This window comes from Alnus glutinosa, chromosome 14 (assembly GCF_958979055.1).
Source record: "Alnus glutinosa chromosome 14, dhAlnGlut1.1, whole genome shotgun sequence".
Classification (NCBI taxonomy): Eukaryota; Viridiplantae; Streptophyta; class Magnoliopsida; order Fagales; family Betulaceae; genus Alnus; species Alnus glutinosa.
Window position 1 is genome coordinate 21,192,594 of NC_084899.1, and position 26,392 is coordinate 21,218,985.

The window sequence follows — 26,392 nt, forward strand, 5'->3', positions numbered from 1 at the left end:
GACTATGCTTCGGAACAAATCATGAATCATGGAGCATGACTATGCTCTTCACTTTGAAGGACATAGCTATATAGTGTATGATAAAGGGAAAGAAAAATTGATTGTGGTTGAAGTTAAAATGGCTCCAAATAGAAGTTTTCCATTCACTTTCAAATGTACAAAAGATGTGGTTTACTTGATGAATCATGGTTGTGGCATAAAAGATTGGGCCATCTGAATTTTCAAAGTCTCAAGTTACTACATCAGAAAAATATGGTGCAAGGGCTTCCTACTATCACTGAAAAAAAATGAAGTTTGTGAAGGTTGTGCTCTTGGGGAGCATCATCGACAACCATTTTCTAAAGGAATAGCATGGAGAGTTAAGATGTTGGATTTGGTGCATATTGACGTTTGTGGACCGATGCAAACTTCTTCTCATTCTCAAAACATGTACTTCATTCTCTTTATTGATGATTATATATAGTCGCATGACTTGGGTTTATTATATGAAACAAAAATCTGAAGTTTTCAATATCTTTAGAAAATTTAAATGTCTTGTTGAAAGGAAGTAGTTGTCTTATTAAAGTCTTGAGAAGTGATAAAGGGAATGAATATACTTCAAATCAATTTCATAAATTCTATGAAGATGAAGGCATGGAAAGGCAATTGACAGTTTTTTATACTACACAACAAAATGGGGTATCTAAAAGGAAGAATCAAACAGTAATGGAAATGACCAAATCAATGTTGCATGAGAAAGATTTACCAAAAACTTTTTGGGCTAAAACTGTATACATAACTGTTTATTTGATGAATAGATATCCAACTAAGGCCATGTGGGGTAAAACACCACTTAAAGCTTGGAGTGAAAGAAAGCCATATATCAATCAAGCATCTTAAAGTATTTGATTGTATTTGTTATGCTCAAATTCTAAAGGAGAAAAGATACAAACTAGATAAAACAAGTAAGAAGTGCATATTTGTTAGCTATAACTCAATGTCAAAAGGCTATAGGCTATACAACTTGAAGACCAACAAAGTAATCATCAGTTGAGATATCTTATTTGATGAGAAAGCAAAATGGAATTGGGAACAATGTCAAGTTGAAGATCAACTTATTCCCATGACTGTTTTACGATAAAGACTAGCTCAAGAAAATGAAAGCAATGATGACAACACTAACCCATCATCAAGTTTAACTTCATCACCAAGCTCACCGTACCATCATCTCCAAGCTCAAGTTCAACATCTCAAAGTTCAAGTCCAATGAGATTGAGGAATTTGGATGATATTTATGCAAGATGCAACTTTTGTGTTGTTGAACCTGAAATTTTGAAGAAGCAGCGAAAGAAGAGAGCTAGAGAAAAGCTATGGAGGATGAGATTGAAGTTATTGAGAAAAACAAAACATGGAAGCTAGTTGACAGACCTCAAGACAAAGAAATTATCAATGTGAAGTGGATCTACAAGATAAAATACAATGTAAATTGCTCAATTCAAAGAAACAAAACAAGGCTAGTTGCAAAAAGGTATTCGCAGTAGCTCGAAGTTGATTTTCATGAAACTTTTGCTCCTATTGCTCGCCTGGATACAATGAAAGCTCTAATTTCATTAGAAGCTCAAAATTGTTGGTTATTGTACCAACTTGATGTCAAATTAGCATTCTTAAATGGAGAGGTGAAAGAAGAGGTGTATGTTGATTGAGCAACCACAACGATTTGTCATCCAAGGAGAAAAAGAAAAAGTATACAAGCTGATACAAGCTCCTAGAGCATGGTATAGCTACATTGACAACTATTTCAATGAGAGTGGTTTCAAAAGGAGCAAGAATGAGCCAACCTTGTATGTAAAGCATCAAGGTAATGTTAATTTGCTTATTGTTGCATTGTACTAAAATGATTGAAGAATTCATGAAAGACATGGCGAAAAAGTATGAGATGAGTGATATGGGACTGCTATACTACTTTCTTGGCATTGAAGTGTATTAATAAGCTTCGAATGTTGTACGTTCAAGTTCTTTAACTTATATATGTTAATTCTTTAGCATTGTTATTTGTTTGATTTTGTGTTGTTTTAATGTTTTCAGGTTTTAAATAAAAATACAATTAATTCAATTGATTTTGAGCTTAAAGCACACTTTGAGAAGACCTAGAAGATATTGTTAAGCCTAACCAATCATAATAGAATACTTCTATGATGTGTTTAAGTTTAATCAAATCAAGAGAATCATTAAATCGGAATTTCTTCAATAAAAGTCAAAATCGGATTGAATTCAAATTTAGATTCTGCATGTCTTAGTGTTTGGATCATAACTTTTGCGTCAGATATCAGATTGTAATAAAATTGGTGATGTTGGAAAGCTAATAAAAAATGAAATACATATGTCAAAAATAAATTTTTCCCAATTCGGACGTTTACTATGCCATAATCGCCCATCAATAAAAGACCGCAATTCTGGACGAATTTAAAATCATTTTCCTACTTGGATTAAAGTTTCAATCTTTTACTTGGACTAAGAACACTCAAGAGACAATTTTTCTGGAATTCCAAGGGCTTCTTGGACTTGTGTGCTCCTTATAAATAGACCCTTAAGCTTTAAGAGAATGTGTGCTTATGCTTGTGCTTAGTTTTAGACAAAAAATTCTTCTTGGAGGTTTGACAAAGTTGAAAAGGAGAAGAACATGGCAGGAGGCCATCCCAGAACCACGATGAACCGCTAAATTCTTACAAGGGTATTGATGTAGCCCTTTCTAAGTAACAATAGTTTAATTGTATTTTAATTTGGAATTTTTTATATGCATGATGGTTGTATAACTGTGAGAATTGATATTAATGTTTATATTCAATCATTATGAATTTATTATCTTGTCTTAGAAAGTCTTTTATATTGATTGAACTCAATCTTTCATATTTTCTGTGATTATGTGAATGATTGTTATATAGCGATTTTAATTGATATATGATCAAGACGGCTAGATAAGCCATGCTTAGGAAATACAGATTATACTACACTTTAGTTTAGTGTAATTTAGGTAGACAGTTCGTACCAACCAAAGATGGGTTATATTATTCTATTGATTGTATGTATCCTATTAAAGACGTAGCTAATCCATACCTAGGGAAGACGGTCGTACGGCATCTTAGTGGTTAGGTGGATGGTCCGTGCCAACCGAAGATGGATTATACTTATTCTTTAAAAGTAATTTATTGACTACTCGAGTGAGACGAGCTCTATATCATGCTTATGAATTTCCCTTGTTAATTTATGATTAACCATTGTTATGCGGTGAGTGATGAAATCAATCCCCTATTCTTTCTCTCATCCTTACTCTATTTAAATTTATGTATTTTACTTTTATACATTTATTTTTAGAAAACAAAAATCAAACATATTTTAAATTAAGTTATATTTAATCACGAAAACTTGATAGCAATTCATATGCAGTCCTCGGCAACGGCGCCAAAAATTGATGTGGTCGTTTTGTACAAACATATCAATAATAAAATTACTACTCACAATAGTACGAATCCTTGTAGGATAGGGCTATGTTAAGGGTGTCAAACCTCAAGGACTGCGTAACAATTGCCATCAAGTTTTTCAAGATTAAATATAACTTAATTTAAAATATGTTTGATTTTTGTTTTCTAAAACTAAATGCATAAAAGTAAAAGACATAAATTTAAATAGAGTAGGGATGATAGAAAGAATAGGGGATTGATTTCACCACTCACCACATAATAATGATCAATCATAAATTAACAAGGGAAATTTATACTATGCATGATATAGGGCTCGTCTCACTCGAGTAGTCAATAAATTACTTTTAAAGAATAAGTATAATCCATCTTCGGTTGGCACGGACCGTTCACCTAACCACTAAGATGTGGTACGACCCGTCTTCCCTAAGTATAGATTAGCTACGTCTTTAATAAGATACATACAATCAATGAAATAGTATAATCCATCTTCGGTTGGTACGAATTGTCTATCTAAATTACACTAAACTATAGTGTAGTACATTCCATCTTTCTTAGGCATGGCCTATTTAACCCTTTTGATCATATATCAATTAAAACTGTTGTATAACAATCATTCGCATAATCACAAAAAATATGAAGGATTGAGTTCAATCAATATAAAAGACTTTCTAAGACAAGATAAGAAATTCATAATGATTGAATATAAACATTAAAATCAATTCTCACAGTTACACAACCATCATGCATATAAAAAATTTCAAATTAAAATACAATTAAATCATTGTTACTTGGAAAGGGCTACATCAACACTCTTGTAAGAATTTAGCCGCTCATCGTGATGCTGGGATGGCCTCCTGCCATGTTCTTCTCCTCTTCAACTTTGTTAAGCCTCCAAGAAGAATTTTATGTCTAAAGCTAAGTACAAGCACAAGTACAAGCACACATTCTCTTAAAGTTTATGGGTCTATTTATAAGGAGCACACAAGTCCTAGAAGCCCTTTAAATTTCAGAAAAATCATCTCTTGAGTCTTCTTAGTCCAAGTAAAAGATTGAAACTTCAATCCAAGTAGGAAAATGATTCTAAATTCGTCTAGAATTGTGGTCTTTTATTGAGGGGCGATTGTGGCATAGTAAACTTCCGAGTTGGGAAAAAGCTATGTCTGAGATATTTATTTCATTTTTTATCAGCTTTCCAACGCCACCAATTTCATTGCAATCCGATTCTGACGCAAAAATTATGATCTAAATACTGAGACATATGCAGAATCCAAATTTAAATCCAATCCGATTTTGACTTTTATTGGAAAAATTTCGATTTAATCCTTCTCTTGATTTGATTAAACTTAACCACATCATAGAAGTCTTTTATTATGAATAGTTAAGCTTAAGAATATCTTCTAGGTTTTCTCAAAGTGTGCTTTAAGCCCAAAATCAATTGAATTAATTGTATATTTATTTAAAACCTGAAAAACATTAAAACAACACAAAATCAAACAAATAACAATGCTAAGAAATTAACATATATAAGTTAAAGAGTTTGAATGTACAACATTCGAAGCTTATCACACAAAAATTGATGTGGTCGTTTTGTGTACAAAAATATCAATAATAAAATTACCACTCGTAATAGTACGAATCCTTGTAGAAGATGGCTATGTTGAGGGTGTCGAACATCAAGGATTGCGTAGGAATTGCTATCAAGTTTTTCAAAATTAAATATAATTTAGTTTAAAATATGTTTTATTTTTGTTTTCTAAAAATAAATGTATAAAAGTAAAAGACATAAATTTAAATAGAGTATAGATGAGAAAAAGAATAGGGAATTGATTTCACCACTCACCTCATAATAACGGTCAATCATAAATTAACAATGAAAATTCATATTATGCATGATATAGGGCTCGTCTCACTCGAGTAGTCAAGAAATTACCTATAAATAATAAGTATAATCCATTTTCGATTGGCACGAATCGTCGACCTAATCACTAAGATGTGGTATGACCCATATTTCCTAGGTATGAATTAGCTACGTATTTAATAGGATACATGCAATCAATGGAATAGTATAACCCATCTTCGGTTGGTACAAACTATCTACCTAACTTACACTAAACTAAGGTGTAGTACAAACTGCCTTTCCTAAGCATGACCTATCTAGCCATCTTGATCATATATCAATTAAAATCGCTGTATAACAATCATTCATATAATCACAGAAAATATGAAGGATTGAGTTCAATCAATATAAAAGACTTTTTAAGACAAGATAAGAAATTCATAATGATTGAATATAATCATTAAGATTAATTCTCACAGTTATACAACCATCATGCATATAAAAAATTTCAAATTAAAATACAATTAAACTATCGTTACTTGGAAAAGGCTACATCAACACCCTTGTAAAAATGTAGCCGCTCATCGTGGTACTGGGATGGCATCCTGCCATGTTCTTCTCCTCTTCAACTTTGTCAAGTTTCCAAGAAGAATTTTCTGTCTAAGCACAAGCACAAGCACACCTTCTCTTGAAGCTTAGGAGTCTATTTATATGGAGCACACAAGTCTTAGAAGCCCTTGGAATTCCAAAAAAAATCGCCTCTTGAGTCTTCTTAGTCCAAGTAAGAGATTGAAACTTCAATCTAAGTAAGAAAAAGATTCCAAATTCGTCTAGAATTGCGGTCTTTTATTGAGGGGCAATTTTGGCACAGTAAACATCTGAATTGGGGAAACTATATTTCTGACATATTTATTAAATTTTTTATTAGCTTTCCAACGCTACCAATTTCATTGCAATTAGATATCTGACACAAAAGTTATGATTCAAATACTGAGACATATGCAGAATCTAAATTTGAATATAATCCGATTTTGACTTTTATTGGAGAAATTCTGATTTAATCATTCTCTTGACTTGATTTAACTTAACCACATCATAAAGTCTTCTATTATGATTGGTTAAGCTTAACAATATCTTATAGGTCTTTTCAAAATGTGTTCTAAGCCCAAAATCAATTGAATTAATTGTATCTTTATTTAAAACCTGAAAACATTAAAACAACACAAAATCAAACAAATAACAATGCTAAGAAATTAACATATATAAGTTAAGGAGCTTGAATGTGCAACATTCGAATCTTATCACACCCCCAAACTTACATATTGCTAATCCCTTAGCAATACAAAACAAGAAATAAAACTAAAAAACAATAAGATAAGATTCGAATGTTTCGTGGGATGTACAATTGCATTTAGCGTATGCAACAAGCCTTTTAAACCCCTAGGACTCCCTCGTGGACGAGTGAGGCCTCGTGAGGATTTGCCAGGAATGATACCTACAAACATTGTTCCTACCATGTTATCCTCAAGAATGCAGCGTCATAAAAATAATGATTCTCATTCATTAACAAACTTAACAAAATAAACTTCATCTTCACAATTTCAGGGAATTAAAAATTAAGCTATTAACATGGCATTATAAGATATCACAAGATTCAACTAGTGTAAAGTGAACTTAACATATAGTCATGAGGTTTCAAAACTAATTTCAATCATGAATGGTTCAACACTTAAAATTCACTGGACTTCCCATTAGATAAAACAACCAAGGCATACCACTCGCAATAGGACGAATCCTTATAGGATAAGGCTATATTGAAGGTGTCGAACCTCAAGAATTGCAAGGATATTGCTATCAAGTTTTTCGAGATTAATTATAACTTAATTAAAAAGATGTTTGTCTTGGTTTTTGTTTTCTAAAAATAAATACATAAAAGTAAAAGACATAAACATAAAGAGAATTGTGATGAGAAAATGAATAGGGGATTGATTTCACCACTCCCCTCATAACAATGGTCAATCATAAATTAACAAGGAAAATTCATACTATGCATAATATAGGGCTCGTCTCACTCGAGTAGTTAAGAAATTACCTCTAAAGAATAAGTATAATTTATATTCAGTTGGTACAAACCGTCCACCTAACCACTAAGATGCGGTACGACCCATCTTCCCTAGGTATGGATTAGCTATGGCTTTAATAGGATACACACAATCAATGGAAAAGTATAACCCATATTCGGTTGGTACAAACTGTCTGCCTAAATTACACTAAACTAGAGTGTAGTACAATACGTCTTCCCTAGGCATGGCCTATCTAACCCTCTTGATTATATGTCAATTAAAATCGTTGTATAACAATCATTCATGTATCAAAACAAATAAAAGGTGTTTATTTCTCAAAAGATGTATGCTAAAAAAAATTTCAGAATGTTTGGTTGCAAACCAATGGCTACACCCCTTGCTGTCAATGAAAAATTAATGAAATAAGATGGAGGAAAGAATGTGGATGCTACTCTCTATAGAAATTGGTTGGAAAACTTGCTATATCTCATAGCAACAAGACTTAATACCATATTTGTAGCAAGTTTGCTATCAAGGTTCATACATTCTCCAAGTCATTTTCACTTTGCAGCAGCAAAAAGAGTGTTTATATACATTTAAGGCACCACAAGTTATAATGGAACTAGATATTGCAGAAAACCCATTGTGAAGTTGATTGGCTTTTGTGATAATGATTGGGGTGGTTGTGTTGATAATATGAAAAGCACCTCAGGTTATTCTTTTTCACTTGAGTCATGTGTGTTTTCTTGGTCTTCAAAGAAGCAACAATCAGTTGCTCAATCTTCAGCCGAAACAGAATATGTTTCAGCAGCAATAGCAACATCTCAAGCTATTTGGTTGAAATGAATCCTTGAAGATATTGGTGAGAAACAAGAAAATGCTATATACTTGCATTATGACAATAAATCAGCTATAACAATGGCAAAGAATCCAGTTTATCACAACAAGACCATACACATTGCAATCAAACATCACTTCATTATAGAATTAAGCAATTGAAGAGGGTGAAATAGAGTTGAAATTTTGCAGGTAAAGGAGCAAGTAACTGACATTTTCACTAAAGCTTTGCTAAAGGAAAAGTTCCAACAACTTAAAGAAGCATTAGGAGTTCAAGAACAACACATTAAGGGGGAGAATGTTACCAATTAATGTGCTTTGACTACTTTTTTTTTTTACTGTGATTATGTTTTGTTAAACCTTGGTTTGTAGTAGGTGAAAATATGTGTTGTGTATCCACGTAGCCTTTTAGAAACTTGTTTGTAAAAAGGTTCTTTTTGTTTTCTATGGAGAAGCTGCTGGAAAATATGTATGTGTAAAGAAAAGAAGAAGAAGAAGAAGAAAGAACCGAGAAAAGAAGTAGAGAGCAAGTTATATATATATATATATATCTCTCTTATTCACTCTTGTTTTTTGCCCTGTTTTTCTCATCTGGTTTGCTCACTTTTCTGAAGAAATTCTGTAGCAACTTTTTCCTTTATTATCTTGTGTTTTCATTGTATATATAATCTACTGCCATTGAAGTGTGTTTTGTTGGAAACAACTAGCCAACACAATCTGAGATGAGATTGTGCTGGTTGATAGCCATAATAGTGATGATGGAGTCCCTCTCTAGAATTAAGGGTTTCAACTCAAAAGAGATGGCAAGGCCGTTAGAAGCCAGAAGGGTTGCTGGGCTTCTCGAAAATTCACATCCTTGGAATCCAGTCTGGCTGTATTAGCTACAACAATTTTGTTCATTCTCATCACCTATGATTTTTGGTGCTATTGAAGATTATTGCCTTATATCCATTGCAATAATAACAAAGAGTTGGAAGCTATGAACGTCTTTCTTGGGAATCGATAAGGACTTCAAGAGATCAAGGATGATCTTGATGCAATGAGATATAGGAAAGCCTTCAAAGGCGAGAATGTTTTGGGGCCATTTGGAGTGTCTCCATATAATTCTGGCAAAGTCGCATCCAAGGAATAAGTGTTGGATTGTCTCCACTGTCCAGCTTTAAGTTACAAAGGAGCTAGACAAAGCCAAACCTCATTGATGATATTAGAACAAATAATTATGGCAAGCGTAGCTCTAACTGGTATAATTCCATGCAATCTTCCAAATCATATGCTTAATTTAGTCTATATATGTTGAATCTTTAAGCTCCAAAGCTTTTTCCAATCTTCTGGCAATAGAGGCCCTGAATAAGTTTGAGTTAGATTCAGCTCTAATTCATCAGCTTATTGAACTTAAAATTGGCCCGAAGAAAAGGGAGTCCATACCCAAATAAAAGGGAGTCAAAACAAATAAAAACTCCCACACTCTACATGCAAAAATCTCGCCCCAGATCTAAGTTAGGGAGTGCTATTTCCTCCTCTCTACCTCCAATCTTATTGTACTCATATCCCTCCTCTTTCTATTTTTTTTTTTTTTTTCCTTCGTTCTCCCCTTTTGTTTTTCTACTCTTTTTGTATGGGCATTGGATATTAGATCTATCACACTACCTCCACCTACACTTCCACAAGTCTCTCCACCTCCATCGCATATTCCCGCTCCACCACGCATGCATGCCTGCCAAATGGCACGTGTGGGCTGCATGCGCCAGCGCCACTTTTGGTCCACTCCGAAAAATCTAAAGCTCCTCTGGTTCCCTTCGTGTGAAGTTCTTTTAGAATATAGAAAATTTCATATCCAGATCTATACCACAAAAATCAATGTCATTTATGCTATTTCGCATACATGCAGTCCATGAAAGGGGACTCATGTTGACTAGTTTTGCTCTTTTAATCTCCCTAATAACTCCTTCAGAAGCTAGTTAGAAATTAAGATTTATTTTGGTGCCTTTAGCTGCACTCATAACATCCATCCACCATGGGCGCTGCCACGCGCATCCTCCTCTGTCAACGAGAATTCCCCTGGGGCCGTGTAAAAGACCTGCTTTGAATTGTTGTTAAGGTTTTTGTTTTTTTTTTTTTTTTTTTTTTTTTTTTTTTTTTTTGTGTGTCCGTTTGTTTTGGTTTCTGTTATTTTCTTATTGTGGTTCTTGTTATATTTAAAAAAAAAAAAAAAAAAAAAAAAAAAAAAAAAAAAAAAAAAAAAAAAAAACCAACTGGGTTCAATTGTATCGGCCCATTATGTAAATCGGACATGTGGGTCGAGTGGCCCAACCCAAAAAAGAACGGAGTTAAATGAAGAACCGACTGACAAATTAAATGAATCAGACATGAGACAGCTCACCCGAAACATACGCAACACTGCGATCATTGCGATAGCTCTCTTCCTCTCTCTTCCGCCTCCTTTAATTATTTCCAGTCCACATCCAGTGTTGACCGCACCGAATCCCACCACCACCTGACCCAATCCTATCGCGCCACATAACCGAACGAAACAAACCTCCCAAAACGTGGCAATCCTTGATTTGCTGTCCTGCCATAGCACCACCTTTAACATATCTGAACGCGGGAGTACTATAACCTAAAATCTAAACGTGTCTTCCATTTATATCGACAGCCGAAGCCTGAGCTTTTCCCACGCACATGCACACGGAGCCCTCCGATTCCGATCCCTGAACTCTGCCGATTCAGTCTGCAGAAAATGGCGAGCGACGCGAACCAGAAAATAGACTACGTGTTCAAGGTGGTGCTGATAGGGGATTCGGCGGTCGGGAAGTCTCAGATACTGGCCAGGTTCGCGCGCGACGAGTTCAGCCTGGACTCCAAAGCCACCATCGGCGTCGAGTTCCAGACCCGCACCTTGGTCATCCAGCACAAGAGCGTCAAGGCCCAGATCTGGGACACAGCCGGCCAAGAACGGTACCCCCCCTACTATACACACTCAACTCTCTCATTCTCTTTCTAGAAACTCTTACTTTCCTCTTGTTCAGATTCCTAGGGTTCTGATTTGGTTCACTGGTTGTTAAGCGTGCAATTGCACTCCCAGTTTTGAGAGGTCAAACCGAAGTCAAAATTTGTTTTACACTGATTTATTAGTTAAATCAGCTTCATTTGTGTAGTTTTAGGTGTGATAAGTAATCGGAATATGATAGATTTCGTAATGTTGGACGGAGATAACTGGTTGAAGGTCTTGTTTTGGTGGTCTAGATGACTTAGATTTTGGATTTTGGATTTTGGAATTAGGGTTCTCTGGATTTTCGTGGTTTACTCCGTGTTTCAACCCTAATTATTATTATTATTATAATGGTTTAGATTTTGGCAACTCAGCATACAGCTTAGGGAAGATGAAATGAAGGTGGTAAATGTTAAGATCACAGAATCTGAATCGTTTAATTCAAAATAATGTTTAAAAATTTAAGGACTTTGTTGTAAAATTACCCTAGAAAATGTGAAAGATGCTGGCTAGGAAATTGTGTTCAGATAATCTAAGAGATCTGAATCATTCAATTCGTTGGAGAGTCTTAAGACTTTTGAATGTAGTTCTCTTTTATTATAATTGTAGATATTGAGTAGAATATTGTGTTACAGACCACAATGTAGAATTATTTGAGATCTTATTGCTGAGTCGATCCATATTTGGATGCCTTATTTGCAACCATTGGATGATACAGTTGGACAAAGTTTGTTACCCTCCCTTGTGTGGGAGAGAGAGAAAGAAGGGTAAACTATATTTACCCCCTCTAAAACTACTTCAATTGCCCCCCCCCCCCCCCCCCCCCCCCCCCCCCAAATCTACCATTGGGATTGTATTGTCCCCCCTCATGCGACCCAAAATGACAAAAATATTCCATAAAAGAATAAATTCAAGAAAAAAGCGCAAGTCATTTTTTTCTTTTCTTCTGGAGAGTATTTTTGTCATTTTGGGTCATGGAACGGAGACATTGCAAACCAATAGTAGATTTGGTGGGGGAGGGGGGCATTACAAAAATTGAAACTTTGGGGGACATTGCAGAAAGGATGATAGTTAGAGGGGTAGATGTAATTAACCCAAGAAAGAAAATAAGAAGTTTGGAGTTGAAATTGATTTTTAGAGGGGGAGGGGGCATTTTAATTGTTGGGGGTTTACTATGATTACCCATATCTGATTAATCTTATTCACTTTGGAACTAGTCCCCTCAATTTAAGGCTACTTTTGATAGCTGGAAATGGATCCGGCATCACACCACTGTCATGTTCAACATTTGTGAAGATTGATATTTTATTTGCGGACAAGTTTTTGTATGTCCAATGTGAATGACAACTCATTTATCTTGTGTGTGGATTCTTCCTTCTACAATACACTCTGATACATGACTCCCATTTGTCTTATGGTATGCTCCAAGAGTGTGATAGCAACACAATTATCAAAGCAGTCAGAATGTTCTGCTGTTCTACCCTCAGTTCGGTGACTGCAAACTTCTTTGCCTATTTTTTTTAATCCTATCTAAGTGTTTCATTTTTAGTATCTCAAAGCTTAATGATTTTGAAAAAGTAGGTTTTGCATTATTCATCATTGAATGATCTTTTAAGTTATTATGACTAAATTATGTGTCTTGACACAAGTTATAATCATCTGCATGTGTTTTTGGATTGAGCAGATACAGAGCAGTTACAAGTGCATATTACAGGGGTGCTGTTGGGGCGATGCTGGTTTACGACATAACAAAACGCCAGACCTTTGATCACATACCTCGTTGGCTGGAAGAGCTGCGTAGCCATGCCGACAAGAACATTGTCATCATACTGATTGGTAACAAAAGCGATCTCGAGAATCAGCGGGCAGTCCCCATTGAGGACGCCAAAGAATTTGCTCAAAAGGAAGGACTGTTTTTCTTGGAGACCTCGGCATTGGAAGCGACTAATGTTGAAACTGCCTTCTTGACTGTGTTGACAGAGATCTTCAACATCGTCAACAAGAAGAACCTAGTTGCGGATGAAAATCAAGGTAATGGAAACCCTTCTTTGGCTGGCAAGAAGATCATTGTCCCAGGTCCTGCACAAGTGATCCCAACTAAGAGCAGCATGTGCTGTAGATCATAATTTGATTGAATTGAGGTTTTAGAAAATGGGAATCATGGTTCTAGGTTTCTCTAAGCAATTTTTTAAAGGGTGTGGTTTATTTCCTTTGTATATTTTACATTGTTTCAGTTTAGTTTTGCACGAGCAGCTGATTACTTGCATGTTAGGAAATATGGGAGAAAGAACTGAACTAAGGATGAAGCTGAGTTGCAGATTGCTTGTTACTAATTTGTTGTCTTGAAGATTTAAGTTTACATTCTCTTCGTATAAATTTCACTCTCTCCCCATAAATCTTGTGAATGCCCCAGAAAAAGTTGCAAGTTGCTAGGGTCGGACGCACCTCTTGATTATCAAGGCAAAATTAAGTAACACTCTTACATAAGTCTAATATCAATTTTTTAAACAAATTTCCATATTTCATGCCATCTCTGTAAGCCTTCTGCCGGCAAAATGCCAGGAAAAAGCCCTTTCAGCCATTCAGGGGGCGATTCACCCAACCGCTGTCAAGCTATTCAAAATTTTTTGTAGTGCAAAATTAAGAGATGCATAAAAGAATATCGTAAATGGAAAGAATGCACAGAAGACAATTTTCAGCAAAACCTGTAATTTCTTGTTCTAAAGAATGCATTAACACATGGTAAGGAAGTCAGAGTCCACATGACAAGCAAGAACTCAGTTCCTCTAAAATGGAATATAGCAATTAGCAAGACAAAGGGACTCTGCCATACTAATCGTGATAAGATCCAAGACTAGATTACCCGTACATGGAAAGAAAGACATGTTTTGAAGCGAATTCAACTTGAAGTTGGAAGTTCAGTACTTTCCACGTGCTCATTCTTTTCTATGTCATTTGAGTCCTGTACTTTGTTAGCCTCAACATAGGATTTCTCTTCCAGCACCAAAGAGCTGTTTTCGGGCTCGGACTCGGACTCAGTCTCCTTCCGCATCAAAAGCGTTCCTAGCAGTTCTTGGCAGTCAATTGCAGTGACCATTACAGTTAAACTGGCCCTACCCTTCCAGCATCCAATGGCTATTGTTGACTCATTCACTTGGGTAGGATGATCCAATTCTTTGTTACCTGCAGAGAAAGGCAAATGTTAGGTACTCACATAGATGAACACTGATCATTTTTTGACAACTTGGTACTATACCTTTGCTCAAAACAATCACACAGCAACCCAGCATTAGGTTTGATGCCATCTGACCAAACTCAGCATCAACGAAATCTGCAAATTTAATAGTTTTATATTGCAGAAGATGCTTGAAGTCCACTGTGGATGCATAGAGGATCTGTTTGGTGACATAGGGGAGAATCAGTGGTAATCCTTCGGAAGATATCCGAAACGAACATGGTGTAGAGCTACCTTCTCTGGATGATTGTCGTTCCTGTTTCAAGGAAGGAAAAAAGAAAAATGGAAGAGATTACCTCCAACCACTCAAAAATAGCAGGTGATCAGGAACTTTATTCTCCTAATAAATTAGTATTGGCCAGGAGACGAGCCAGGATCATTACAAAGAATATGATGAAATGATAAAATACGGAATTGCAAAAGAAAACCATTCCATATTTAGCATTCAACATTTATGGTGTATCGCAACTAGACTCTCATTCATTGTTCCTTTTCTTGTTCTGACTCTCATTTACGGAATTGCAACCCAGGTGAAGGCAGATATCAACCCTAGGAGAACTTACCAGCACGATAGCAAGCACCCTCCTCGATTCTTCTTTGAGACTAAAATTGTACGTTTTCAAAAACAAACTTTGACCATTTGTATGTTAATGATTATAACCAAACTTTGATGCAATAATGGGACCAGTAAAATGGTAGCTTTTACTTTCAAATTTAATTTTAATTTGACTACAGGCTTCCAGACTCAGGCTATGCTGAAGTCCGAACTACTTGACAGGAGTTATATCTTATTATGTGGGAGAAGAAGGGGCGGTGAGGTTATATATGCATTTAGGCTAACCACAACTGATGTGTTATGTGCCCATACAATAGCAATACTGCCTTAATTTATGAATACCAGATCAGATAAACTTCGTAAAGTAAGTAAATAACTTTAATGCTATGCATGGCAATTTGCTGTAGAAGAGCATTATCCATCATTAAGCTATAAGGAAGTTATTCAAACACGGAACAGTTGCCGCTAAGCCAAAGATAGAGAGGAGAAGATGTGGGAAACCTATGATGAAAATTATCTGGGAATAACATATGGAAATACTTACAAACATCTTCAGGCCGATGGATGTTATCTTAAGTTGCTGCCCCACAGAGAAACTCAGTTCAAGAACATCCTTAACTGACTTTGAAATATAGTATATTCTCTTCACGTGGTTAGTATCATTATTTCTTGTGACAAGGTGCCCATTTAACGGAAAGGATTCATCAATACCGTAGAATGTCTTTATGCTATTGATGATGGCTTCATCTTTGAAGAAAACAACAGGGTCAACCCCTTTCCACTTGCCTTGAATCTGCAACTTTCTTTTACCTCCAGCTTTCTTGGGATCAGTTTCCCTATGATCAGGTGCTTGTGTTTCCTCTGAATTATGCTCTTCACCTGTAATGCAGATATGAGGTTCCACTGCAGCCCCATCTGGTTCATTATCAATTAAATCAGCTTCTGAAGCTGCTTCTGAAAATTTCTCATCTGTACCATCTCCTGATATAACCTCCAATTCTATCGTATCTTCAGTAACCTGATTCGGTGATTTAACACATGGCTCATCATCTCCTTGCAGAATATGGGGTTTCTCCTGCATGGCTGCAGGCAAAACAAATATTACATTGTACCCATCTGATGAGGAAAGCAAAAACAGCACATTAAGAAACAAGAATTACTCCAAAATTCATATGAATCATAAATTTAAAACTTCATTGCAAATGAACAAGTTGCATTTGCAAGAGGTGAGGGTATCAACGGTCATCTGTTTATTCCCACAAAAACAAAACAAAACACAAAAGACACAAACACACCCAAAAAGAGATTTATTCTGTGGACATTTAGCACAGACAATCTATCGCTTTAGTTTTACCAAAACCGATACCTTCACTGTCTTGGATTCTCATGAAAAATACAATGACTTATATGATATCTGAAGTTACCTGGAAGGGGGGAAAGTTTGTGGAATACAGCAATAAAAAACGCTCCACTGTTTTGATCATGAGGCACTATCCTCATGCAACGTTCTAGAGGAAAATTACAAACTTCCTCATCCAATTCATCAGCTAGAGCAACAGGATCCTCTGATGGCTTGAACCCATCTTCAGAGTTTCCATTACCACCATTCTCATGCTTTTCTCCCAATTCCATGTCATGGTTATTCTCAGTCGGCTCCACATAGCTTCTGCCAGAGGGAAACATGCCGGGAACAATCACACTCCTGCGGTACTTAGGGACATTTTTGTAGGACACTAACCAGGTGCCCTTGTCACGTACCTGCATGTCCAAGCAAATGAATGAACAAACATATAATCTAAAGCTGCCAGCAGGAAGCTAAAGCTGTTGTGCAAGAAGTCCACAAAATAGACCACAATCTTTATCTATTGCTTGCTATTAGGCAAGGTTAGCAATTTGTTGTGTTTGATTTGGATAGAGTAAGCTATATTCAATGTAAAGATCCAGTTTTAACCCAGAAATTGTCATGTACATTTCTTCAGGTTAATTGATTTTTAAAAAATAAGGTTTATTTTGCAATAAACAACCAATATGCCTAAAGTAATAGCTTCAGTATTAACCTGCTGATACAACCAACATAAACATTTCCTAGTCAAGAAAATAAAGGTCCAAGTAGGACAGACTGCTAGCATTGCACCAATTCAAATATGCAATTTAAAAGTATGGACAAAACCAAGTAAAGTCCAATAAGAAGGTACCATCTACCATTAATTAATAAGAGAAAATGGACTTTGACCAAAACATAGACGAGGAAAAAGCAGTAATATGAGATAATTGGAAGGGAAAGCTTCCATCGTGTACCATAGTCAACTGCACAATCACTTTCATCTACTGGGTCATAATTTGATTTCTTCATATGTTCAGATGATCTATTAATTTTAAAGCAGTATCCTATAAGTAACAAACATCACTTTCTCTCAAATTTATGTGTGAGATTGACATTCTTATATGCAAAGAAATCATGATGGAATACCCATCATTGTTCCAATTCTCTCATTAGGGAGGAGCCCTAAATGTTTTCTGCGTAGGCGACAAAGATAACTTTCAGTTTATAAAGAACATATGCAAGTAACTTGCAGTTAAGCCAAAAAGAACACAAAACCAGTACCACTTCAGCTTGTGAAGAACAGTGGCTATGGTTATGGCTCAGGAACCCAAGATTTTTTTTGTCTGGTTTAACATAATGCACATGGTTTCCAGGTGATTGCGTGCAGACATAGGGATTTGTCTTGCCTTAGATGGATGACACATACCCCAGAGTAACTGACTTAATTAAATAATAATAATAAAAATAAAATAAAATAAAATTGCAAAACCAGAATCTATACGCCAAGAACTAACCTTCCAACTTTTAAGACCCGGCCGGCGAACAAGTTGGGGGAGCTCACAAGAGACATCAACAAGTTCAAGAGAACCTCCACACTTCCGCAAAATCTGCAGAAATGAGCCACGGTGACTAAAAGTGATTAGATGGGAATAAACCTTCAGGTTGGTGAAACAAAATCTGCCGCGACTGTGAGTCCAGGGTCCATAATTACGAGAAGAAATGGCATGGCATCCACTCTTTTTAAAAATATGGACATCATCTAAAAAACAAACTGAAAAAGACATCAATTTCATAATATCAAATACCAATACATTAAGCTGAAATTGTCACAATTTCGCAACTTATATCAAGGAAAAAGCATAGAACCTATAAACAAGAAGTTAGAAGCCTAGGATTCACATGCAAAAAATTTCATTAGCTAACAGCAACATGAGTTTAGGAAAACAAATTAGAACTCCCAATTAATAAGAGGGGAAGGTCTCCTCGGGTACCACCGCCATTTATATAACTTTCTGCCAAGTAATTGTGTGACATGCAAAACCAACATCTTTATGATAAAGGGAGGAAACAAGAAGACAAGCTCACAAGAGATTACCAAAAGATAGTAAACTTTTTTTTTTTATATAAGTAAATGGCACACCCAAGTACACATAAAGTATACAACAAAAACACTTAAACCAGAAAAAGAAAAAGAGGTCAAAAAAGTCATGAAAACTAGAAGTATGAAAAAAATCAAGGTAGCCATCTACTGGAGAAAGGTACAGAAAATGAAGGTCTTTAGCTCCGCCACTGTCCTCTCAGTGTCTTCAAAGCTCTGACCATTTCTTTATCTCCAAATGCACCACATCATACAGAGCGGAATCATCTTCCAGATAGCTTCACTTTGAGGATTACCAAACTTCCCTCTCCAACGAGCGAAAAGGTCTTTCACACAATGGGGCATGACCCACGCCAAACCGAATTACCCAAAAATAGAGGACCTTAAGGCAGTAGTTGTCTCACAATGGAGTAAGAGGTGGTCAATCGTTTCCTCACTCTTCTTACACATGCAGAACCAATTTACGACAATGATTTTCCGCTTTTTTAAGTTGTCCAAAGTGAGGATCTTACCTAAAGTGGCCAATCAAGCGAAGAAAGCCACTCTCAAAAGGGCCTTGATCCGCCAAATACACCTCCAAGGGAAGGGAGTGTCGTCATGGGAAATTAAGACATTATAGAACTATTTTATATCAAACCCCCCTCTCTTGGAGGGGTTCCAACAAAGCTTGTATACATCGTCCTGTTTCAAATTGATGGAATACAACTTATCGAAAAACGAGAAAACTAATTTCAACTCCCAGTCATGCGCCACTCCAACAAAATTAATGTTCCACTTAAAAGAGCCATTAGAGAACTGAAGATGATCAACCATAGAAGCATCCCTCTCTCAAAACACTACCTTAAGGGGTTGTTCCCTACCCTACACGTCGTGCCAAAAACTAATCTTGGAGCTATCACCCATTTTAAATCTAGTATATCTAGAAAACTCCCAACCCCTCCTAATGAATTTCCAAAGACCCACCCCATATGACCCAATGACTTCATTAGAGCATCACCCACCCCACTGACTACCACATTTAACATCCACTACCAATCTCCAAACAACCTCTCTCATAAGCATAACATCATAACCACTTTCCCAAAAGGGCTCGGTTGAACATGAGCAAATTTCAAACCCCCAAATCCCCCTCAAAGATCGGGGAACACACCTTGGACCCATTTACAAAGTGGAATTTGACCTTTTGACCTATACCTCCCCACAATAAATCATGTCATAACTTCTCAATTCGATTGGCTATAGTAGCCACAAGGGGAAACAAAGACATGAAGTAGGTTGGCAAATTAGACAAAGTGCTCTTGATTAAGATAATCATACCCCTTTTAGACAAGTACAACCGCTTCCAACCAGCCAAACGACTCTCACCCTTCTTAATAATGTCATCCCAAATAGATTTGGCTTTAAAAGAAGCACTCAAAGGAAGACCTAGGTACTTCATAGGCAAAGAAGAGATCCTACAACCCAAGATCCTAGCCAAACCTTCTATATTATTAACAATACCTACAGGAACCAATTATGATTTAGCCAAATTAATCTTCAAGCCTGAGACAGCTACAAAACATAAGAACAACATTCCCAGTCCCCACAAGAAGCCAGACAACAACCACCACTCACTGTGGCAGAGATCAGCATGCCCAAAGCCTCCATCACAATGAAAAACAGCAAAGGAGACAAAGGGTCTCCTTGTCTGAAGCCACAAGAACTAAAAAAAAACAAGAATGTCGTCAACAATACAAAAAAACGCATTAACTAACTCACAATGAAGTAAAAAATTGTCAACGGTTTCTCCACTCTTTAACACAAACAATACCAATCAACCACAATAATATGTCGCTTCCTTTAAGTTATCCAAAGTAAGGATCTTACTTAAAGCGGCCATCCAAGCGAAGAAAGCCACTCTCAAACCAAATACACCTCCAAGGGAAAGGGGTGCTATCATGGGAGATTACAACATTATTGAATGAGCTAACCTCAAATTGCCCTCTCTTGGAGGGAATCCTGCAAAGCTTGTGTACACCAGCCTGTCTCAATATGATGGAGTCCAGCTAATCGAAGAGTGAAGTAAAGAATTCCAATTCCCAATCATGCGCTGCTCTAACAAAATTAACGTTCCACTAAAGAGAGCCATTGGAGAACTGAAGATAATATGCCACGGAAGCATCCCTAAGGCAAACAATGGTAAATAACTTCGGATACGCTCCCTAAAGGGGCAGCACCTCACCATACGTCATGCCAAAAACTAAACTTGGAGACTTCTCCCACCTCAAATCTAGTAAAACTAGAAAACTCCTCACAACCCCTCCTAATGAATTTCCAGAGCCCCATAAATTGATTTGCTTTATAAAAAGAAGATACAATGACGAATAGACTTCTAGATGTTGTCATAGCAAAAAATCCCATGGCCCAAAGAGACTAATAAGCTGGTGAAGCACCATGTTGGATTTCATAAGGAGCCTAGCGACGGTTTAAGTAGCAGCTAAGATGCTAAGACTGAACATTTTTACTAGCCCAAAGGGGGAAATTTATTCCTTTAAGTTTGCTAGCCTACTTCCTCTCCCTTCACCTAATGCCCTCTTTGATTGAGAAGACGTGGTTAAAACCAAAAACTCAGAATAATTTCCTGTAGGCTGGTAAAAGAGTGCATATGTTACTCGATATGTAGGGTAGTCTTTGTCCACAGAAATCATTGAGCAAGTTGAGTAAACCAAAGTCTCATCCTTTACCGGATTCATAGGTGTAGAAAACAATTGACACATTACCTCAGCAACCACAGCTTCATTCTCTACTGGATTCATTGAGCAAGTTGAGTAAACCATTCTCCCACCAACCTTAAGCAAAGATACACCTGCATAGTCAACAGAATTGTTGAAAATTTTGTATACCTCACTGGACTGCACGCACACACACGTAGATCATTAAGCATATAAACTTAAAACCAAAGCCTGAAAGACATCATTTGCACATTCCACCAAACACAACAAACAGATTCAGTTAAAGACTAAATTAGCCATCAAAAATCATCTTAAGTCTAAACAAAAACATGCATTGTAATGTAATGTACTAAATAGTGGCAAGCTCTTGAAGAGCTTTTTCTTTTATAGAAAGCTGTGATCTTATCTATAATAAAACACATAAGAGAATTGTTTCTTTCCATATGCCCCTCAGATACAAACCCATACCAACATTTCAAGAACAAACTTTTATTTTTATATAGGTAAGTTACACGCAAACCCGGTGGGACTCGAACTCACGACCTCACCCTCCACCTTGGTACAAAGGGAGGAAGTAGCGTTTGAAAGCTCATTGGTAACCTTTCAAGAATAAACTTATATTCGCATGGGGATCTAGGTTTTGTTAATTGTATTTTAGTTAAAATTTCAGACAAAGGTAGGACCAACATCTAAAAACCAAATCAATAGTGAATCAGAAAGATAGTTGATTCATAGGTTGACCGATCCAACTGGTTCGGTCATATATTCATTTATTATAATTAAATATAAGTATATAAGTATATTCGTATAAAATAAGTTATGCTTAATACGCTTTTGATCCCTGCAATTTAACATAGTTCAAATTTCGTCCTTGAAATTAAAAAAAAATAAAAATTCAATCTAACTTGGTGTTTAAAAAATTTATATGGTAGCAATTTACTTCTCTCATCCGTTAGATTGGAGAAAATTGCTAAAGTGGCAAAAGGAAAAATGAGGTGGCACACTAATAGTATACGTGGCATGTGAAATGGCCACATGGCATATGCTATATCAACAACTAAAAAGAAACATTTAATTTTTTATTTTTCGCTTAAAGAATTTCTCTCTTGTAACCTCTTCTCCCCCCTCAAGAAGTGCAACCATCAACAACTTTTGCAACCACCATGGATTAATATAATAAGCATTATGATAATGGGTCCAATTGGATATTTAGAACGATTTGAAATAAAAACTTAAACTTCAGGCCCAAACTGAATTATTTAAAAAAAAAAATAGATGTATATATAAAATAAATAAATAAAAAGAGTTCAAGCTTTCAACCCATCTAACATGGCTAGGTCCACCAAGTCGACTCAGTAGTCGAGCTGTGCTGGCTCAATCATTCTTAATTTGAAACTTTTCAAGCCCTGGTTCTTAGCAGCAAACATGAGTAAAATTTGTACTTAATAAGAAGAAAAAAAAAAACTCTCTAAATCTCTTGATACCTAAGAAGCGTAACAGCTTGTGTGAACACGAATCTTAATCTCAAAAAGACTAAATTTTTCTTTATATAAGAAACGAAATTCATTAAAAACCAACGGGCGCACCCAAGTACATAAGAAATATACAAAAAGACTAAAATTTGGATTAGCCAAAAAAGAAAATTTAAACATTCCTTAAAAGCAGAGGGATATACAATCTCAGAGAATTCCCAATCAAAGATTTCCATCAAAGGTACCTCGCATAGCTATCTGAACTTGAAGGCCATGGACGCCATTGCCCAATCCTGCATTCCTGTATTAAGAAAAGAAAATATTATCCATCCTGAAAGCAAGGAAATAAAAAGAGGAAGTAGATGGAAAAGGAAAAGGCATTACCATTTCCTCCAGATATCAGGAGCCTTGCGAAGGGTACCGTCCCCACTGCAAGGAACATCACATAAGACACGATCAAAGATAAGTTGACTAATGCTCGGCTGAGATCCCATTCCTCTTTCAGAAGACCTAGAGCAATTTCTGTTTGAACGGCAGCCAGGGAAATGTTGAGCTTCATGATTTGTGACTATCAGGTTGGCAGTACACATTCTTTTAGTTTGGTGGATGAGAAGATTACATCTTTGGACATCAAGGTCATTTGCCACAACCTAAGATAACCAAGAAATCAATTTCACAAACAGGATTAGCAGACGGAGAGGAAGTTCAAATTATATCTAGACAACAAGTTACCCAACCAAATTATGAGCACCGCCAATTCCTATACCATTACAGAAAATGAAAAGAGGACAGAACAGACAAAAATAAAATCAGAAGTAAAGAGTGTAAAACAGGATATGATTAGAAGGAAACAAACCATTCCATCAGGCAGTGATCCTGCTTTGGTTGATCGGTGTATAATCTCAAGAAGTTGGAATGTTTTTGACCCTGGTGCAGCACACACTGAGCAAAAGCAAAGAAAAATTAAGAAAATATTTTAGTAACATATACAAATTCTCTTATAAGTCAAATGGGTTGTCAATTATTTTTTCACCGAAACTCAATCAACCATTTGATGAAGACAAAGACGAAGGAGAAGCAATAACATCATTGATTAAAAGGATTTTTGAAAATGCAGTTGTATCAGAAAAAGGAAGGTTAAAAAAGAAAAGAAATTTTAATGCACCATAAGTTGCTTACTGTCAAGCACAAAATGATATGGACGTACATCCAAGAAGAGAGGAGGTACCTGCACCACAAACAATCATTAGCTGCAAGTACTTAACCACTAACATTAAGTACATGCACTAAAACGCCCAAAAAAATTCAAATCTATCAGATAGCAATATACATAAACCACAGAAGTGACAGATAGTATGGAATGTTGGCCTACCATGCTGACAGCCTCCTGTCTTGTGATGTTTCCAATTTCATTTTCTAGCTTTAAGAATTCATGGAACCTGGGAAATTCATATATCAGAATGAGAACTGACATAAAATATGAGAAATAATTGATAATTAGTTAAGTGGTTCGAATCAGTTCATATTTTTACGGACAGCTTGTTCACATTGTAAATATACTACACTAGCACTCCAGCAGGATAATTCTGAAAACCAATAAATTTCTAAGAGGTGAGAGCAGTACATATTCCTCAAGGTCGGAAAGAGAGTCTCTATCTTTTGACAATCTAACTTCTCTTCAAAAAGAAGAATAAAATCAAATCAATTACTTCTAAATTGATTACAGAGAATAAGTTTGGAAGAAACAACTTCCTGTTAAAGATTTAACCTTTTACTGATAGCCAAGACATAAAACAGACAACAAGCTTACTCAAATTATAGATATCACCTGAACTGTTACCCAACAAAAGGAACTTACTCTAGAAGCTGATGATCTATCATTCAAAAATAATAGCAGTTAATACTATTCAAATTTCCACATGTGATACATCATACTGAATAATTTCCACAGATTTAAAAAAATTAACAAGCAAACATGTAATTTCCACAATTACATTATTTACTTTTCCTTTATCCTTTTTAGATAAATAGATATACACATACATTCCTTCATATACTCATCGATGCAGATAATACAAATACGCACATACAAGACCCCTGTACTTAGTTTAAAATCCTCTTTTTTGAGATCTCTCTTAGACTGGTTGTTGTCCATGTTCCTTCTTTCTCCTCTTCAAAACTTTAGATCTTATTAACTTTCTAGATTTTAGACATCTTTAGTGTGGTTATCTCTCTTCTATACTCTTCGTGTACAAGGGCTTTGAATTTTTTTCTTTCAAATAAATTATAATTCATAAAAATAAAAATTAAAAAATAAAAATCAAAGATTTGGAATCAAACTCCATCCTTCTAGTATGTTCTAAGTAAATCAACTGACAACCACCTCCAATCTACGCATTTATGTACATCCAGTTGTACTAAAAAAAAAATCGTCACACAAAACGTGATTTACCTCTCAAGAGTTTGGTTCTTCCTCAGCTGCATGCGGGAAAAATTTGACTGCCAAGCAAGATTCTCAGGGTACCAAGGCAATGGTCTAATAGCCTCCGTTTCGCCATCAGTGACCTTAACAGAATAAAATGCAAGAGAAAGACAACAGAATATTATAATAAAGAACACCAGAGACGGCAACTTCATCGCTGCAATACAGTCGCAAAGTTAAATCATGCGACTCACCTCAGCTTGAAGAGATTTCATAAAGTCATTCTCTAACTGTGATCGGATGTCTGCACAAAACTGGCTACTGCAAAATAAATAAAAGCACAGAAAAATATGCCAAGGCTGAATTAATATTCAATTCTTTCTACTGGAACAATGCTTGTAAGAGCATAACCAAACGTATACAGAACATCCCCACTTGTCTATTATCTGAGAAAAAACACTTCAAAAGACCGTTTTAAAAAAGGAACCAATTTAGCATTACCTTGAATTGATTCTAAAAGCCGCAGGCAATGGTTTTCGAAGAACTTCCATGAAGGAGTCCCACTCTTCTGGGGACACTATCCCTTGCTCCTACCATCCAAATTTTTTTTTGAAAAAAAAAAAATAACACTTTCATATTTCCACCAAAATATACATAATACCCAGAACCCAATTAAGTAAATCAAACATCTAATGGAAAAAGAAAAAAAAAATTGTAAAAGATGATGTAACGCCCAGAACCTGTTTGTAAATGCATATCCAAGTATGGACGGTAATAGCACCTTATAGTATTCATCAAAGGTGGGGTTTTGGGTGGCGAACGGCTGCCAATTGGGCTTGTCATTTTCGTTGTTGTTGTTGTTGTTGTTGTTGTTGTTGTCAGAGGAAGGGTCGGACTTGGGGCGCTTCCAAACGTTGTCCCTGCTCTGCTTGAAGTGCCTTCTCTGAGTGCGAGATCTTCCTCTACCTCCCATTTTTGGACTCTGTGCAAGAACTGCGTTGTTGTCGCAAACGAGGCACTGGGTTTTGGCGAAGGAGTCAGACCGTGAGCTGCGGTTGGGGTTTTAGGTTACGGTTCTGGTTTGGGCTTGGATCAAGAACCCTAACCCAATCCATTTTAATCAATGGAATTCATTCTTGTAAATTGTTATTTTTTTATTCTGCCAATAAATTGAAGAGCTCACTTTACTTCTTCTTTATTATTATTTTTTTTTTCCTTTCTTGTGATGGGTTCATAAATGTGATTTCGATTTATGATTCTATAAATCATTTTATAAAATATCTCTTTTTCTTTTTCTTTTTTAAATTGATATAAAATACTCTCTATTCGCATAAATAAAATGCATTGATATTGTAAGAAAAATAAATGATGATAGTCTTTAAAGATATTA

The 26,392-nt window shown here is 35.9% G+C and overlaps 2 protein-coding genes across 2 annotated transcripts; one reads left to right on the forward strand and one right to left on the reverse strand.

The window, feature by feature from the left end:
• Nucleotides 1-10,802: 10,802 nt before the first annotated feature.
• LOC133857752 (ras-related protein Rab11D) lies at nt 10,803-13,517 on the forward strand. Its single transcript, XM_062293089.1, has 2 exons — nt 10,803-11,150; nt 12,869-13,517. Exons 1-2 carry the CDS (start codon nt 10,933-10,935, stop codon nt 13,308-13,310), a joined length of 660 nt encoding a protein of 219 aa, XP_062149073.1. The 5' UTR covers nt 10,803-10,932; the 3' UTR covers nt 13,311-13,517.
• A 359-nt stretch (nt 13,518-13,876) lies between these two features.
• Nucleotides 13,877-26,113, reverse strand: LOC133857751 (uncharacterized). The gene is made up of 15 exons (XM_062293088.1): nt 25,784-26,113; nt 25,504-25,592; nt 25,257-25,323; nt 25,033-25,145; nt 23,953-24,019; nt 23,760-23,808; nt 23,437-23,522; nt 22,965-23,230; nt 22,826-22,881; nt 21,157-21,242; nt 17,814-17,906; nt 16,400-16,733; nt 15,520-16,058; nt 14,441-14,675; nt 13,877-14,367 (listed from the first exon to the last, which is right to left on the reverse strand). Exons 1-15 carry the CDS (start codon nt 25,973-25,975, stop codon nt 14,084-14,086), a joined length of 2,556 nt encoding a protein of 851 aa, XP_062149072.1. The 5' UTR covers nt 25,976-26,113; the 3' UTR covers nt 13,877-14,083.
• Nucleotides 26,114-26,392: the final 279 nt, after the last annotated feature.

What these genes read in the sequence shown, in the direction of transcription:
- LOC133857752 (XM_062293089.1), top strand. Translation starts at nt 10,933, where the DNA reads ATGGCGAGCGACGCGAACCAGAAAATAGACTACGTGTTCAAGGTGGTG. An exon ending in GACACAGCCGGCCAAGAACG is followed by an intron (nt 11,151 to 12,868) that starts GTACCCCCCCTA and finishes TGGATTGAGCAG; the next exon opens with ATACAGAGCAGTTACAAGTG.
- LOC133857751 (XM_062293088.1), bottom strand. Translation starts at nt 25,975, where the DNA reads ATGGGAGGTAGAGGAAGATCTCGCACTCAGAGAAGGCACTTCAAGCAG. An exon ending in GCTTTTAGAATCAATTCAAG is followed by an intron (nt 25,324 to 25,503) that starts GTAATGCTAAAT and finishes TTTATTTTGCAG; the next exon opens with TAGCCAGTTTTGTGCAGACA. An exon ending in TGTGATTGTTTTGAGCAAAG is followed by an intron (nt 14,368 to 14,440) that starts GTATAGTACCAA and finishes CTTTCTCTGCAG; the next exon opens with GTAACAAAGAATTGGATCAT.